At 42.6% G+C, this 15492-nt stretch overlaps 2 protein-coding genes across 3 annotated transcripts in view; one reads left to right on the top strand and one right to left on the bottom strand.

Annotated features, from left to right (window-relative positions):
• Positions 1-3045: 3045 nt before the first annotated feature.
• mrpl14 (mitochondrial ribosomal protein L14) lies at positions 3046-4473 on the bottom strand. Of its 2 annotated transcripts, none has more exons than XM_064317413.1 (3): positions 4338-4473; positions 3764-3840; positions 3046-3522 (listed from the first exon to the last, which is right to left on the bottom strand). In XM_064317413.1, exons 2-3 carry the CDS (start codon positions 3832-3834, stop codon positions 3156-3158), a joined length of 438 nt encoding a protein of 145 aa, XP_064173483.1. In that variant the 5' UTR covers positions 3835-3840; positions 4338-4473; the 3' UTR covers positions 3046-3155. The 2 variants fall into 2 exon arrangements, with proteins under 2 accessions (XP_064173483.1, XP_064173484.1); XM_064317414.1 differs by lacking the exon at positions 4338-4473 and adding an exon at positions 4091-4298.
• A 4002-nt stretch (positions 4474-8475) lies between these two features.
• The window catches only part of tmem63ba (transmembrane protein 63Ba), a 46079-nt gene continuing 39062 nt past the window's right edge, over positions 8476-15492 (top strand). The window contains exon 1 of the mRNA XM_064318137.1: positions 8476-9158. Within this exon, the coding sequence (XP_064174207.1) occupies positions 8897-9158 (262 nt within the window). The 5' untranslated portion in view covers positions 8476-8896. The remainder of the gene's footprint in view (positions 9159-15492) is intronic.

Below are 15492 nucleotides of genomic sequence, written 5' to 3'. Positions count from 1 at the left end.
AGCTGACCAATAGGAAATACAGAAATTATGTTTGACATATCTATCTATATGCACGACCGCCACAACGTTTATAGACATCATCACCCCCACCCCATTTCTTTCCAACAGCATTTGGTAAGGGTTCAGTGCTCTAAAGTTATGAGTGCAGCACGTACGTAAATTAAGATACCCAGTTATTACTGTTCAGTTAGGCATAAGTTATTTGTACACATGGACAGGCATTTTGGGCCGTACGTATTAATCAAATGTACATTAGGCATATTATTTGTACATGATTGGCGGTTTGAAAATAAACAGTGGAAGTCCTCTTTAAGGACCTTAATGACCTGACCAATCACAGCTTGTACACGCTTAAACCAGTCCCAATGATCTGACCAATCACAGCTCTTTCACACCTAAACCAGGCCTGTCACTCATAATGGTGAGTGTTTGACTGCAGGGTGGAGCTGCATAGGTTGATGAATGCTCGGCTCATGCAGACTGTAACTGCATTCATGATGAGAAATGCGCTGCAACCTGTTCTGTAAACTAAAGCTGAACTGCATTTAACGGCTTGCACCTTGACATGTCCTCATTGCATTTACGCCGTAAAATCTCTTACGCTTAAAAGAGCGTACTAAACCTCACCCCAGCCTCTCCGTTAATCGGTATGCTGTTTTTTTTTTTTGTGAAATTATCAGCATGTAGGTGTTTGTATGGAAGTTTCATGAATCCTTGTTGGCCCCTTATGCCAGCTGTTTCATAGGAATGTTATTCAAGCCAATGTGTAGCTGTGAATTCCCCTGCTGAAACTATCCAATTGCTGATGTGGCTCTCATTGCATAATTGACTAGCCGAGCGCTCGTATAGCAAGGGAGCACTTTAAATGCCTGTGTGTGCCATGAGTTAATATCAATCTGGTGCCAGCTGTGTGTTTCTGATTAATACAGTTAAAGGAAATTTGCCATCACCACGATTACAAATTGTATTTTTGTCTACTGTTTATTTTGTATGTGGCACTTGTTTTATATGAAGATGTGACAATCCGCAACTCCACGTATTGTTTTCTGTAGGTTTTTCTTTTTGTAACAAATACATTTCAAAAACCTCTCAAAGTACGTCTTTAAACACAGTTTAATGATTAGCAACACAAATAAATGGTATGCCTAGTACAAAATTTCAGAGTAAAAATTCTAGTTACTGTATTAATATTTTTTGTAATCTTTTCCCATTTTAATAAACTTGTCAGTTGTGGGGAGAAAGTAGGTTGAGTGGTACTTATATCAGTCCATGACCACAATGCAACTTTCCTTTGAAGGAACCCAATGAACAAAACCCATAATGTAGATGTCTAGAGGGGTGGAAATATAGGTTGAGAGATATTTTGACAAACGGACTAGGTTAACCCCAATATAGCTGAGATATAACCTGGATATAACCTGGCTACATCATTGTCGGTAAAAAAAAATTTTTTTTAACCAAATGTAGCCGGGTTTTCACCTGAATGCTTAGACGGTTGTTTCACCAACCTGTAAACAACTTTTCACCACATAAATGTCCAATAGGAAATGACTGTTTTCTAAATACTTAATTCAGTTTGTGTTCAATTGTGTTTCATTCAATAAAAGGGATGGTACCACTATAATAACTAGCTGAAAAAAAACTAAATGGACTAACCAAAGTCTCCTAAGAAAGAATGTGGGTAAAACCACCAAAAGGGGCAGTATTATCATTACTAATATTAGTCAAACTGACATTTATATGTAGAAGTACTGATACTGATAACTTCACATGCTTTATTTCAACTATGTTACACTACGTTTTGAATAATAAAAATAATAAATATATTTGTGAGCATATGTCTATCTGTCACAATTTAATACTGAATCATAAGAAACCTGTGTCAGTCTGCACCACATGCAAGTGTTGGATTTGTATAACAGACAGCTGTCCAGAGATTCAGTAATCTACAGTACACTGTGAATGAAGTTCCCCTTGGTTTGAATGTGGATTCCTTCACAAAGCACCAAATGACGCACAATCTGTGAAACTACAGTGGACAATCCAGCATTGTCCTGTCTATACGTCTGTTTGTCTTTACTTACATATATATCAGGTACAGACGTCAGAAAATATGTACATTGAAGCGAGTACCATCCCAGGTCTTGATGGACTGCTTCTGATTAAAGGGACCTATTCGCCCTACACTTGAAGGACACATCATAGCTTTTTGTTCATTTGAAATACTATTGAATTAAAACTGGGAATGTTTTCACTACCAATTACTTAGAATGACTGCTGTAGGAATGTCACCTTAACCACTTTGTCTGCATGTCTTTAATTTTTGAATAACCATTGTTGTCATTTTGAAGTCCTGGGCTCTTGAAGATTAATGGATGTGTAACTCTAGAACTGTAGGAAGGACAGCAGATGTACTGCTTCAGAATGTGTATGCACCTAATAAATTAGCAAAATATATTTGCACCTTGTCATGGAACTGTTTCTTTGTGTTTCGGCCCTTGTGGCCAGAATTGGACTAAGTCATATCGTTTTGAGCCAACCGTTCTTTTTTATCATTAGTTTTATTGCTTGCACATCCTCACAAACACATTTAACGCTCAATTATGTTTTTAGGTGAAGTACATATAAGAGCATGTAACGGAGCACACTATTGACAATGTGCACAAACATTACCAAGTCTACACCCCATGCAAAGCTGATTTTCAGAGGTTTGGTGGGTCCAATCTCTGCTAGCTACCATCTCTGAAAATAAAGTGCAGTATATTTATCATCATTACTATCCTCCTCTTGTGTTTTTGTCTTGAGTGGGTAAAGTTATGTGCATAACAAGTAGACAGGTCATGTTTCTGGTCATCACAGGGGTAATAATAATTCAATTCAGGCCATGTAGTTTGTTGTACCAACATTCAGTCATGCTTGCTAGCTTTAAAAACAACTGTGAAACTGGCGACCTCCTGCAGCAGCGAAGATACTTGTGAGTGTGTATTTACTTAACAGTCATGGAGACTATATGCAAACTATAAAATAATTGTGACAGTCTACAAATTTTCACTTAAATGACACTTTTATTGGAAAATGAACTACCATGTCCCATAAAACAATGTATATTCCATATATGTAGTAATTGTTTAACACATACTAGAGTCCAAATTTGTCTACACAAACCTGTGTGCAATAGCCAATAGTTTAGAATACTCTCCCTCCATTTTGCGCAAATGGGTCGGTATGGGCACCTTGATCCTCGTACCAGTTGGGTTTCCATTGTCCTCAATAAGAACAACATTGTTGGAGTCAAAGCGCGGGGTCATTCGATCCCCTGGCATCTTGTGTCCCACAATGAGGGCTTTTTTCTTCTGTCCTTTGATCGCCAAAAGCACTCTGTCACCCACTTTGCCAATCCCGTTTTTGGTGTAGACGTGAATGACCCTGGGGGGGCGGTGATGGAGGGCGGTTCCTAGGGTGCTGTTGTCCACAACTCGCACCCTCGTCATCTTTTGAATGGCCGCGGCAGAAGCAGATACGCTGCAGAGGATGGACGCGCACGTTTCAAGAAAGCACTCTTTTACAAATCAGCACCATCAGTACTATACAACTTAATACTCAGACTGCACAGTACGACAGAATGCCTTTCTCAGAATGGCCGCGAACGTGAGGTTTGTATTAAACGACCTGAAGTAAGAAGTTATCATAGTTTACGATTTGAAAACTAGTATGCTTCCAATCGAACAAGTAAAAATACACTCTCGCTAAAAAGATAACTTACCTGAAAGTACAGTGTTGAGGTAATCTTAACATCTGAGTCAGGACAGTCCCAAAGCGTCTTACTTGTGCCATGTCAACCTGCATCGACATACAATTATTTTCTGGGCAATTCAGCGACCCAGTAAATTGATATTTGCGATATTTACATATGTCGCGTTATACTTTCAACGATGCAACTTTAGACAGTCTATACTTAAATGGTTTGAATTAATTTAGAATACATTACTATATTGGAATTCTGGCAGCTAAACTAACGCTTGTTGGCTCACGATGAGCAGCGATTATTACTGTATATGCAGTACGAATTTAACAACTAATATGCACTCACACGGGGTTTTAGGAAAGCGGTTAATATTGTGTGCGCGCCTACTAAAACACACAAAACTGGCAACGAATAACGTTAGCTATCTGATCTGACTGTCACTCTCAAGATGGTAGCTAGTTGGCGAGCTATTTGAGACTGTCAGACTGCGAAGTGCATCCATTTAAGAAGCGGTATTAAAAGTCAAGTAATACTATACCAGCAATATGGCTAACTGTACCTACTATTCACATTTTAACAAAATGTAATTTACCGTTCATGAATGTCCCACACCAAAGTCGATATACGTCATAAAAAGCGACGGACGTTTCTTCTTCTGTGATTTCAATAAGGGCTGATATACCGTCCGTTTGGCGCGTAGCGCCATCGACTGTGCTGGGTGTCATGATGAAAACTCAGCACCGCATTACTGGTTTTTGTTTTTCACTTTAACGTGGGATTGTTATTCCATCTTTATTTGCGCTTTAATGCACTGTTAAACATCATAATATTTGTCAACATGAGACATTTCACACTGATTGCCTCTTACGAAATGTATTTTAAATTATTTGGGCTTGCCAAAATTTTTTGGCGTTTATGAGCATTGTAATTTCAACCTTCTGTCAGTAATTAATCCTGACGTATGACATATAACACCTAGGGGTGTTGTCACATTGAAGTAACATATTAAAGAAAGTTAAATTGTTTGCAATCTGTATGCATTTTAGTCAAGAGAAAGTAACGACAGCCTTTATTTTCCCTACATTGGAGCACAGTAGATGGCAGTATGCACCCAAGTTGCCAAACTCATATTTTGAATAAACCGTTTTTAAATATTGAAGCAGGTCTCATCAGTTTTCCCACCCACCTACAGTATAAGTTCAGTTACATGTGAATATGTTAAATATGAATACATACACAATAGATTATAAGATAGTGATTCTTCTTCTTATGATATTTTACGAACGATTAACTAAATGAATACATATATTTCAAATGTTATGTTTACAGTTTAATTTTTAAATGGTCATTTGTTTTAAAGCTGAACTGTGTAAGGGTGGCTTTTGACGAGCTCAAGAGGAGACCCAATGTGACTTTGGGACAATATGACATAATAAAAAGGAAGTAACAAAACATAGCGACCATGGATGGACAATACTGTATGAATGATTAAAATGACAATATGGTGTTGAGAAATGAAACACAAAATAAAGCACATACACCTTGCTGATTTTTTGTTTGTAAAAGCATTTATTAAACTTCAACAAACTGATCTGTAAATGCATCACCTAATGTCAAAAACGGATAAGCTAAAATCATCAATTGGCGCTAACTGCCTGGGAAAAAAATACTAATATTGATTGCTATGTTTATTATTTCTCAAATACCTTATTTTAGTTTGCATTGTGTTTACCCCGGTACAAGATGTGTGTGCTTTATGTCTATGTCAATCTGACTATTGATTTGAAAACTAAGCCAGGGGTCATCGAGTTTGCTAACACAGGACGACTTCACAAAGCTGCTACTTTACATTCCTGGAACGTCTGCAGCGTAAGACATGCTTCCCATTCGCATTTACTTGAATAGCTAGCTGTTACCTAATTGACATGAAGAGCTACGTCCGTCTCGGAACTTGACCACGGTTTGCTGGCAACCTAAGCGCCACCTTCTAGCGGCTAGTGCGTCTTCGGATTATCTGCAGTGTAGTCGTTAGCTATGTATGTATTTTCTCACTGTTGCTAATGTGGCAGCATTTTCCATTAACGAACATCAACGAACTGGTGGATGTTTACGGATTTCTCATTTCGGATCATTTAAGTTGGAAATAGCACTATTTGGTTGCCGTCGTCAGACAGGTAGGTAACGCTCGACTGCGGTTTTAGCTAATCAGCAAACGTGAAAGACGGGGTATACCACAGGTTTTTGATATCTAGCCAGCTAGAACACGACCTCTCACTCACTCCTGGCTAGCTAATGTTACTTAACGTTAGCTGTTTACACTCTACAGAAGTCGCTCGTAGCTAGCGAGCGCAGACTAGCAAGCAGCTGGATACTTGTCACACCTTGAATTTTCTGCTTTGTTTTAGCAATCCTGCTACGAAGCTATCCATAGCGATTTGAATAGCTAGCAAACGATAAACCATATTCGGTAAGTAACCAGTATCAGCATGGTGTGTTGCTTCTAGTTCTAGTTGCAAAACTAGTCTACGCAGTTCATTTTATGTTGTAGCAAAATATTTGAACTTTTTATCAATCGAAGTTTCTCTTTTTTTCGCCAGTTAACATTGCGACATAGCCTGGTAGCTATCTGAACTATAAGTTACCAGTGAATCAACACTTGTAGTCTAGAAACAATGGACTAACATGGATCATTTAGTAATCGAATTAAAGCTAGCAAGGTTGCTAGCTTGTTTACCGAGGGACTGTGTTGAAAGGACAACAACTCTGACCTCTGTCACAGCTATCTAGCTTGTTGGATACTTCACAATTCAACTATATTACTTATTGGGTTGTTCATTTTCGCAATGGTCCCCCGCTAACTATATCGCGCTACGTTATTTTATAGACTGTTTCTGTGTATTAGCCGAGTCTATTCATTCATTTTTGGTTAAGTTGGATAACAGTTCGATAGCTAGTGGCAAGACTTGGTCAAAGGTAGTTAGTAGTTGTTGTTCAAGTCGGGTAGCGTTTGGGAATTCGCTTGCACTTATTGTATGCAGTGACTTCCAGCTAAGTCAGTCACTTAGCTGGCACGAGGACGATCAGGCGTATGTGTACGGTCAGTCAACCCACAGCAGCAGCTTACTTGGTTTTATTGCTCTCGCATACGTCCGTCACGTATTAAATGTAACAATAACTTGTTAACCGGCTATTACTGTGAAAGCAGACGTCGATTGATACGTGTAAACATTTCCAGTACCTGCGGATGAAGGACAAAATGTGACCACATGTAATTTGTTATAGCTCGGTATGCTTCCATGAGTATGAAGTATTGCAGAGTTGTATGTAGGTAGCTGTTACTCGTGGTTTTGTCACGGTAGTAAGCGCATTTTTGATCATTTGTTTTAGATTAGCAGTGAAACAGTTACTATTCGTGGACATGCGACGCGTGAGTATAGCGCCAAAAGTCATTTTGAGACAGGTATTATGTGGGAAGTTTCAGCAAGAGTCTGGTCTTCCTTTCCGGAGCGAGACCATGGCATGTAGCTTATAGGCTACATCCTTGGTTTTTCATCCTTGTGCAGGACAGTAATAGCCTACCTGTGGAATTTTACTGGGGTTGCGTATAGTTATTTATTTACGTCATATTATTTGATTTAAGCGTGCCCAGGGTTTACAAATCAGTTCTGGCAAGTATAGGCAAACTTTTGAAAATCAGACATCATTACCACTGTATTCGAAGCTACTAGGTGAAAGTTTTAGTTAAAACACCAATTGCAACATTTTTTTCATGTCTATAACGAGAATCTCTTGAAAGAAGTGTGGTCAGCGGTTAATCATTTCAAAGTATTTATATATTTGATTACTGGAATATAGAAAAATGCATTTATTTTATTACAGTACTTCAAAACTCAAAGAAACGCTTGGCGGGATTTGTTCTTTTCTGTCTGGCAATGTCATAAATAATCTTCAACAGCAAGATTAGTGTTAATCCTTGTATCCCAGTTGGGGACATCATAAATGGATTATGACTGCAACATATTGACGAATTTGCTAATTATGTCTGACAGGAAATACTCTGCTCTTCAGTGCATTACCAGTGGTGGATATTTCATATCAGTATTAAGTACATATGCACTGGGCAGGTGTAATGCTTTGGTGTAAATGGGAATTGGTGTAAGGTCATTGCTGTCGATAGAGAAATAAATTGTTGGCTTGTTTTTATCTTGCCACATCAATAGTTTCATATAGTAGAAGTGTGCAGCTCTTTTGTGTTGATTTGTACACAATTGACCATTTTGTCTAATTAACAGGATTGGTCAGGGCCAGCATAAGTGGTGTAAAAACAACATTTTCAAAGTGTCACTGAGTTTAGACTAGGATTGCTAAAGTGGCTATGGAGAAGGCTAACAAAATTCCCAGGGAGGAACAGTGTAGAAGCAGCAAATTGGCCAGGGTGGCAGTACAAGCTAATTAAATCATGGACATTTTTTTTTTACCTTTTAAACATTCTTTTTCAGGTGCAGCAGTAAAGAAGCTGCCAGGTAACTGATCTGTCCTCAGCCAGCCCTATGTCTACGGTTAGTATGCGTTACACACGGTGGGGGTGGGGGGGGGAGCAGCCACGGTTTCCCCCAGTTATTAATAGTGTGGGTGCGGCGAACCATTCAATGAGTGTGAGCCATTTGACAACACTGTGTCCTAAACTGGAAAACTATTCAGAATATGCTGTTACCTGTGCTAGCCCTAGCAGTGAGTTAATAGCCGGAATTCAGTTGAGCATTTCAGATTATTCAGAATAGTGAAGGAGGAGCTGAGTGCAAGCGGAGTTTAGACACTGGCAGTGGGGTATAGAACGGGTGCGGCATGTAACGATCGACAGCCTCCTAAAACCTTTTAGCAAACGGCTGTTTTGCACTTCTGGTAAACTTAAAGTAGGCATTTCAGATGGCTAATCCCAGAACATGTCAGAAAAAAGACATGCCTCTTACTGTTTTCAATCTAAGAAAGGACCGTTTTCAGAGAATAACTCTTCAAGTTTCTGATTTTTGTTTTGGCAGATCCATCTGCCGTAATTCGAGACAACTGCGTTTCTCTCGCAGGCAGGCCGGGCCAGTCTTTCGACGGTAGTCCCTGCGCGGTCGGCCGCGTCGCAGTAAAGGGCGCTGATTCATGCTCATTGTTTACGTGAACTGGAAGCACATCCACGTGACAGAGGCTAACCGCGCTCACCTGCCTGGAAACAGGCTCGCGGCTCGCGGTTTCTCTTCGCTGGTTGTGTACTTTCGCGAGCAATATTGCATGCCCACAGCAAATACGGACGCAGGCATGGGCGGGTGTTTTTCTTGTAGTTGGGATTTATTTTTACATAATATCAAAGCTCGTTTGGTGACGTGGATTACAAAGTGGGGTTCCAAATCGGCTGCTTTTAAAGGTAGGAGAAAGGCAGGTGTTTGGAGGTGTATAAGGGAGCCGACACAATGTGATCTTGGTTCTGGATTACCCTAATCCTAGTTGGGCTGTTTCAGATGCTCGTCTAGATTCCTTTCTACTCAGTGTTAGACATGCGTGGTTGAGTGGAAATAGATTACAGAGTTTGCTATGTGTTGAAAAATAAGCAATGCCTTTCTTATTTTGTGTAATATAGCTGAAGGAGCTTCATATTCACATGTTCAAGCAATTATTTTTTTGTAATGACTGCAACATTACAGAAGCTGGGCTGTGTGCTTACATGGAGTGTTTGTGTGCTGTATGTGTTCGCATAGCTAGGGGGAAGATGCTGGTTCTCATTTCATGTCCTTTGTCAGTTGCTAGGTGACCAGGAACAAGCTTCCTACAGCAGTCGTCAGGATAAGCGAGTCCCTGTCATTATAACAACAACAATATTATTATTCTAATTATAATAACAATTATTATTACTATTATTATTATTATTATTATTATTGCGCAAAGGGTTGTGTACAGTAAAATTTTGCCACAGACTAAAAACACAACTTTTTAAACTGCATCTTGGGTCAACAAACTCAGACTCAGAAGAACTCCTAATGCACCAAGGCCATGCTTATGCTACTTTTAACACTGCACCCTCAAATCCATTGTGCTACTTACAGCACTGCATCCTTAAACTCCTTCTTATACCTACTATGGCACTTGCCATCACTTATGACCTCGGGTTATGCAATTTTTAAGTCAGTCTGGATAAGAGCATTTGCTAAGTGAGAAGATGTATACATATTGATAGATATTATGCATATTGTCTTGCAGATATAAGAATTAATAAAGCAAAAACATTTTTTTCTGTGCAACTTTCTGTTCAGCTTCTGTGAACCTGCAATGTCCCAGTATGCAGTTTTGCTTTACTCTGCTCACAGCGATGCAAAAACCACACTTTGGAGTAAGGGAAAATGAGGCAGTGGGGCTAGCTGCTAGGTGACCTTCAGGTGCCAGAAGCCTTCAGGTTGGGTTACTTTGTACCCCGGACCTGTGTTGGTTACACAGCTGTTTTCCGTTGGAGAGCCTAGCCCTACCCCCCACCCCACCCCAACAGCTGAGAGAAGCAGTGTGGTGCACTCCTACTGCTGTCAGGCAAAGGCCTTCCGATCGACAGCTGTAATAGAGCCTCTGCAGTGCGCTCTTGTTCCGGCGTAACGGTTCTCTGCCAAACGCGCGTCTCGTTATCCGCACAGTGTAGCCCTCTCCCACCGGAGCCCCGATATTCCCTCCGCCTCGTCCACCTGCATTTCCAACCGCAGTGCTACTACTTATCACCGCGTTTGCTGAATATAGGAGTCATCAAAACAGTGATATGGCAGTGCTGAGTCGCATGTTCCCCCCCCCCCCAGTGGGGAAAAAAGTAGGTCTTTGTGTCAAAGTTCTGCTGATCCTTCCTTTATTTTTGTCTTGAAAATCTGACATGGGTTGCTGTGCAGATCAGTTTCTTCACTTCTCCCCCTTTCTGTTTGCTCTGTGATACACTACCGCTCACGCGAACGGCCATTTGTCATTGTTTTAAAGACATGAGGGCCGAGCGGAAGTGAAACCAATAGGATATAGCCTTAGCCACACTCTTCACACTGATTGCTGAGTATTATCAGGGTGTTAGCCAGGGCCTGCTTTTGTAGCAATTGCGCTTTTGTGGTTGTGGTCACTGGCTTTACCTCAGTGTGAAAATGCTGTGTTTCATTATTGGTTGTATGATGTCACGTGCTGCTCGACTTGGCCTTTTCTGCCCGAGCCTCTGCTTCTCACCTTTAGACGATATAGGCAGCGGGTCATCGAGTGGAATGTGCCCTGGACCTTGGTGAAGAAAATCCACTGGGCAACTTTTCCCAGGGAAACGTCTTGTATTGCTTGGAAAAAAATATTAAATAATTATAAGAATGTTGCATGTTAAAAAATCAAGCGTGCTCGTTCCCCAGCACGCCCTCTTTGTCCACCCTGATGTTTATGCTCCTGATCTGGGGCAGTCTGTTCAGCATTGCCTTCTCTCCTTCAGGGCTGAGCTGCCTCATTTTGCAATTCCAGCTATTTGCCTTTCCTTGATTTCCTTCTTGTCTTTTTTTGCCATTTCAACCAAGGCAATAGCTAAGCTGTTAAATTCTAAGTCAGTGTTCTAGAACTCTGTTGCTTTTAATGACCAGTAGGTATTGTTTTCATCAGCATTAGAATGTTCAGTTAAGAACATTGTGTTCTAGTCTTGCCTGGCTAAACTGTCAGAGAGAAGTGTTGAGCCTTACTTTTCCTTCTGTACTGTCCGTTGGTGCGTACCTCGTTCTTTTGGGTATGCATTCCTCCCCTACTTGATTTAGTTCTCCTCTTGCCCTTTGAACTGGCCCTAGCTCTGTCAGTTAGGAAAATAGTCTTGCCCCAAGGGGAAAGCGGTTGGACGACGCCTGGTCATGTGACACATTCCAGTCTCCACCTCTGCCCCTCCGCACACGTGCAGTGGGGCGAAACTGTCCCAACACGGCTGTGACATAATTTCCGCTGTCACTGAAGGCTATGCTTGGTAAGGCCCGTTAATGGGGTGTAATGTGGTTGATCATTAACGCCGCGTGTTCCTGCGAGGTCGACTGAACGCGCTTCACTCGCACGCTGCGGTTTCGCTCTTGGCTTATCTGGCTGAATGATTGATATATGGGGCGACATAGCTCAGGAGGTAAGACCGATTGTCTGGCAGTCGGAGGGTTGCCGGTTCAAACCCCGCCCTGGGCATGTCGAAGTGTCCTTGAGCAAGACACCTAACCCCTAACCCCTATCTGCTCTGGCGAACGAGAGGCATCAATTGTAAAGCGCTTTGGATAAAAGCGCTATATAAATGCAGTCCATTTACCATTTACCATATATTGCGCCATTGGCACCCCGGCCGAGGCCGGCCTCTAAGCGCCGTCTCGTCTTGGCGGTACGCGTAACTGATTCTTACGCGCGGGAGTTTCAGCCGCCGTGTTTGGGGGCTGACCGGAGGAGCGGAGCTCCCCACGTAGAGGAGTGGTGAAACGGGCCGGCGCTGCTGGAGCTGGGCCCGCGGAGCCGTTCTCCAGCTCGGCATCTCGTGCTGTCGTTGAGGGTCCAGAAGCTGCCGTGTCACGGCAGGACTGTGTTTGGCTGTGGCGGGCGCGGCGTGGTCCTCCAGGCTGTTTGCAGGGTAAACACTACCTGTACGCACTGTCACCCAGCAGCAGGGCAGCCATGAGGACAGCCTGCTGGAGTAAACAGAATGCACTGCGTGGGCTAATCGTGCTTCTGCTACCAGCACGGATATTACTGCACTAACCACCAATGAGCATGAATATTACTGCATTAACCACCAATGAGCATGAACATTACTGCATTAACCACAAATGAGCACAAGTATTACTGCATTTAATGCAAATAATGCTGCAGGTTAGCACCTGGGTTGGTACAATTCAGACTGGAGATATGCTCCAAAAACCTGCTCTGCATATTAGTGTTTTTATTTCCTTATTCATTTTCCTTAATTGTTTGAATATGCAGACTTGTTTTATAGTAAGCCCCTTTTACTAATTGCCCTCCTACCCGTATATTGAAAGTACTGAATTATAAGTATTGAAAACTGAAAATATTTTGTTTGTCAAATCTAGCGAATTGAATTTTGTGCTGTTTTTGCTGTACACCTGATTTTCTGTGACACCTGAGAAGAGTTGTTTTTGGTATGCCCTGCTGGCACTTTTTAACATAGACGGTTAAAGCATGAATCTGTACTCTTGAGTTGTACAGACAGGATGTTCCATATGCCCCTGAGGGCGAGGTGGGTCAGGTAAGAAATCTCTAGCGTCAGCGTGTTTGCTGAAAACCTGGAGCTGCCGTCAGCCACGGGTTCCTGGTTGTCATGTGGCCCGCTGCTGGCTGAGAACGTTGCGTAGCTGCTGCGTAGAGGCGGCTCTGAAAGATGGGTAAAGACTACATTTCCCAGCAGCCTTGCCTTCCGAGTGTTTGTGAGTAATGGTGAGGGCTGGACAGAGCATTGTTCCTGCTGTACGGGCTCTTTTCTACCTGAAAAATCACCCTCAGTCAGTTGTGCGGCGTCGGCACGGGCCAGTGTGATGGAGGGCCGCGGTTTCTCTTTCAGTTTCTTGGCAGACTGCACTCTCTCCCAACCTGGCACTTGATAAATGAGCGCCATTCTTATCGCGGTGGTTTAATGGTTAGCTCTAGGGGGGAGGCAATGATCGTCCAATGTGTGCCAAACTGTCAAGGTTATGATCTTTGACTCCTATTTTGCTGGTGTGAAGCACGCGTGAGATAATAACCTTTTCCGCACAGCCAAACTCTGTCATGAATGATAATTCCTTAAAGCAGATTTCTGGGCTTTCAGAATTCTTTGTTCCATCGGATCTCTTCAGACTTCAGGCCTCTTGGGATTAAAAATGAACTGGAATATGCTCGGATACTTCAGGCTCGCATCTGTCCTCCTCTGGCCGGCTCAGGATGGGGGATCACAAATACAGAGTCAGTTAGTTTGGGACAGGGTGTGTGAAGCATCCGAAGGTGGTGGTCCAGGGGTGGTGGGGGCTGGCTGGTGTGGTGGACATACGGGGACAGACAGCAGGCTTTGGGGTGACTCAGGGAAGTGGGGCAGGTGCCCCACTGGTGAGAGTGGGTAATGAAATTGACAGTCCAATCCGGAGTTAAAACTTTAGGAAGGGTGTTCCTCCACCACATTCCCACCCGAACTAGATATCCACGCCACAGCGGGCTGTCTTCACGCTGGCTTTGTGAAGGCCTTACATCTGCAATCATCCCTGCAATGCATCAGCACTGAATTAAATGGGGTTAACGGGAGACATGGTGTTAATGTGTCGGGGGGTGCATGTGTTCATTTGCCGGGGGTCTGAAAATGACTGCAGGAGGGGATCTCTTTCTCGCTCTTTCAATTTCTCTTTCTCTCTTATTCTTTTTCCGTCTCTCATTCCCTCTCTCTCTCTCTCCCTTTCTCTTTCTCTCTTATTCTTTTTTCCCTCTCTCATTCTCTCTCTGTCCTTCTCTCCCTCTTCCCCCGCCGGCACCTTCTCGCTCCTTGTTTTGTTTGTGTTTGGGGAGCGCGTGACGGAACCTGGCGCCATGGCAACCCTTGGAGCAGGAGAGGCGGTGCGGTTCTCCGCTCTGAGTCAGTCCCTCTGCGCGGTGGTCAGGCCACGCCCCCCGGCTCCTGACCCGCGGGAGCCCCGCCATCTCACCGGGCAGGACCTAAACCGCCGAAACCCCCAGGCTGTACAAACAGGCACCCCTCTTCCCTCGCGGGATACAGAGCGACCCCCTCATACACATAACCTAACGTTTTAACAGATACAGTCACCCCGTGCATTTTTACATGTTGACTGACTGTTTGCAAATGTTAGTCTCTCCTCGTCCAGTATTCTCATTCTCTTTCTCATTTTGGAGTTGTTTTGTTTTTACTTTCGTAATCCACAGTAGCAAAAAGTCAGTATTGTTTTATATTTATAATAGTAAAAAAAAAAAATTTCTTGTGTTGTTTTGCTTTTTTAATTAAATAAGGAGTGAAAAATCTGCATGGGGGGGCGGGGGGTGGACTCTATGGCTTGAGACTCGGCCACCCTATGGACTGCGTCTGTTCCAGCCATGCAGTGACATTGTTCCTAAGAAGCCTAGCTCGGCATTACACTAAGCTGCTGTGTAAAGCCATGTTGGCAACATCCCCAGTGAAATTATGCCAGGCTGTCTCAAATTTCACCCTTCTGTTTTTGTTTGCGGAAAATACTGTTGGGAAGCTGCAGGTGAAGTTGAAAAAATAATAATAATTTTTATACATATATACCACCCTGTGACTCACATGAAAACTTTAGACTATTTTATAAATCAGGCTTCTTATTCAGGGTTTTGATAGGTCATGGCTTCCATTTAAAAAAAAATCTTAGCATGATAAAGCAGGTTGTGTTATCTTCTTTTCCGCGTTTGCGTAAGCTACGCTGTGCACTAAGGTGTGACCCAAACCGTGCCCTAAGAAACAAGGTACTTGACCGTGAACTTGTTGAACTCTTGCGCACCAATAAAGTGAATCTGCAGCACACTGCTTGTCCCTCCGCTGAAGTGCATAGATCACGACAGTAAAGATAACTTCACACTGGTCCTACGTGTTCTTGTTCTTGTTGGGTCCCGAACAGATTCCTCTCATGGGATTTCTGTTCCGATGAGCTTTCTTAAAGGGTTAGCACCACATAATGGCATCCCCCGAAGATATTACACCTCTGAAGATTGTTGAAAAAGGGAGCTGGGACAAAAAGAGTTAG

Source organism: Anguilla rostrata, chromosome 18 (assembly GCF_018555375.3).
Source record: "Anguilla rostrata isolate EN2019 chromosome 18, ASM1855537v3, whole genome shotgun sequence".
NCBI classification, from domain to species: Eukaryota; Metazoa; Chordata; class Actinopteri; order Anguilliformes; family Anguillidae; genus Anguilla; species Anguilla rostrata.
Note: the sequence above shows the minus strand (reverse complement) of the source record. Positions and strands in the feature narration are given on the sequence as shown.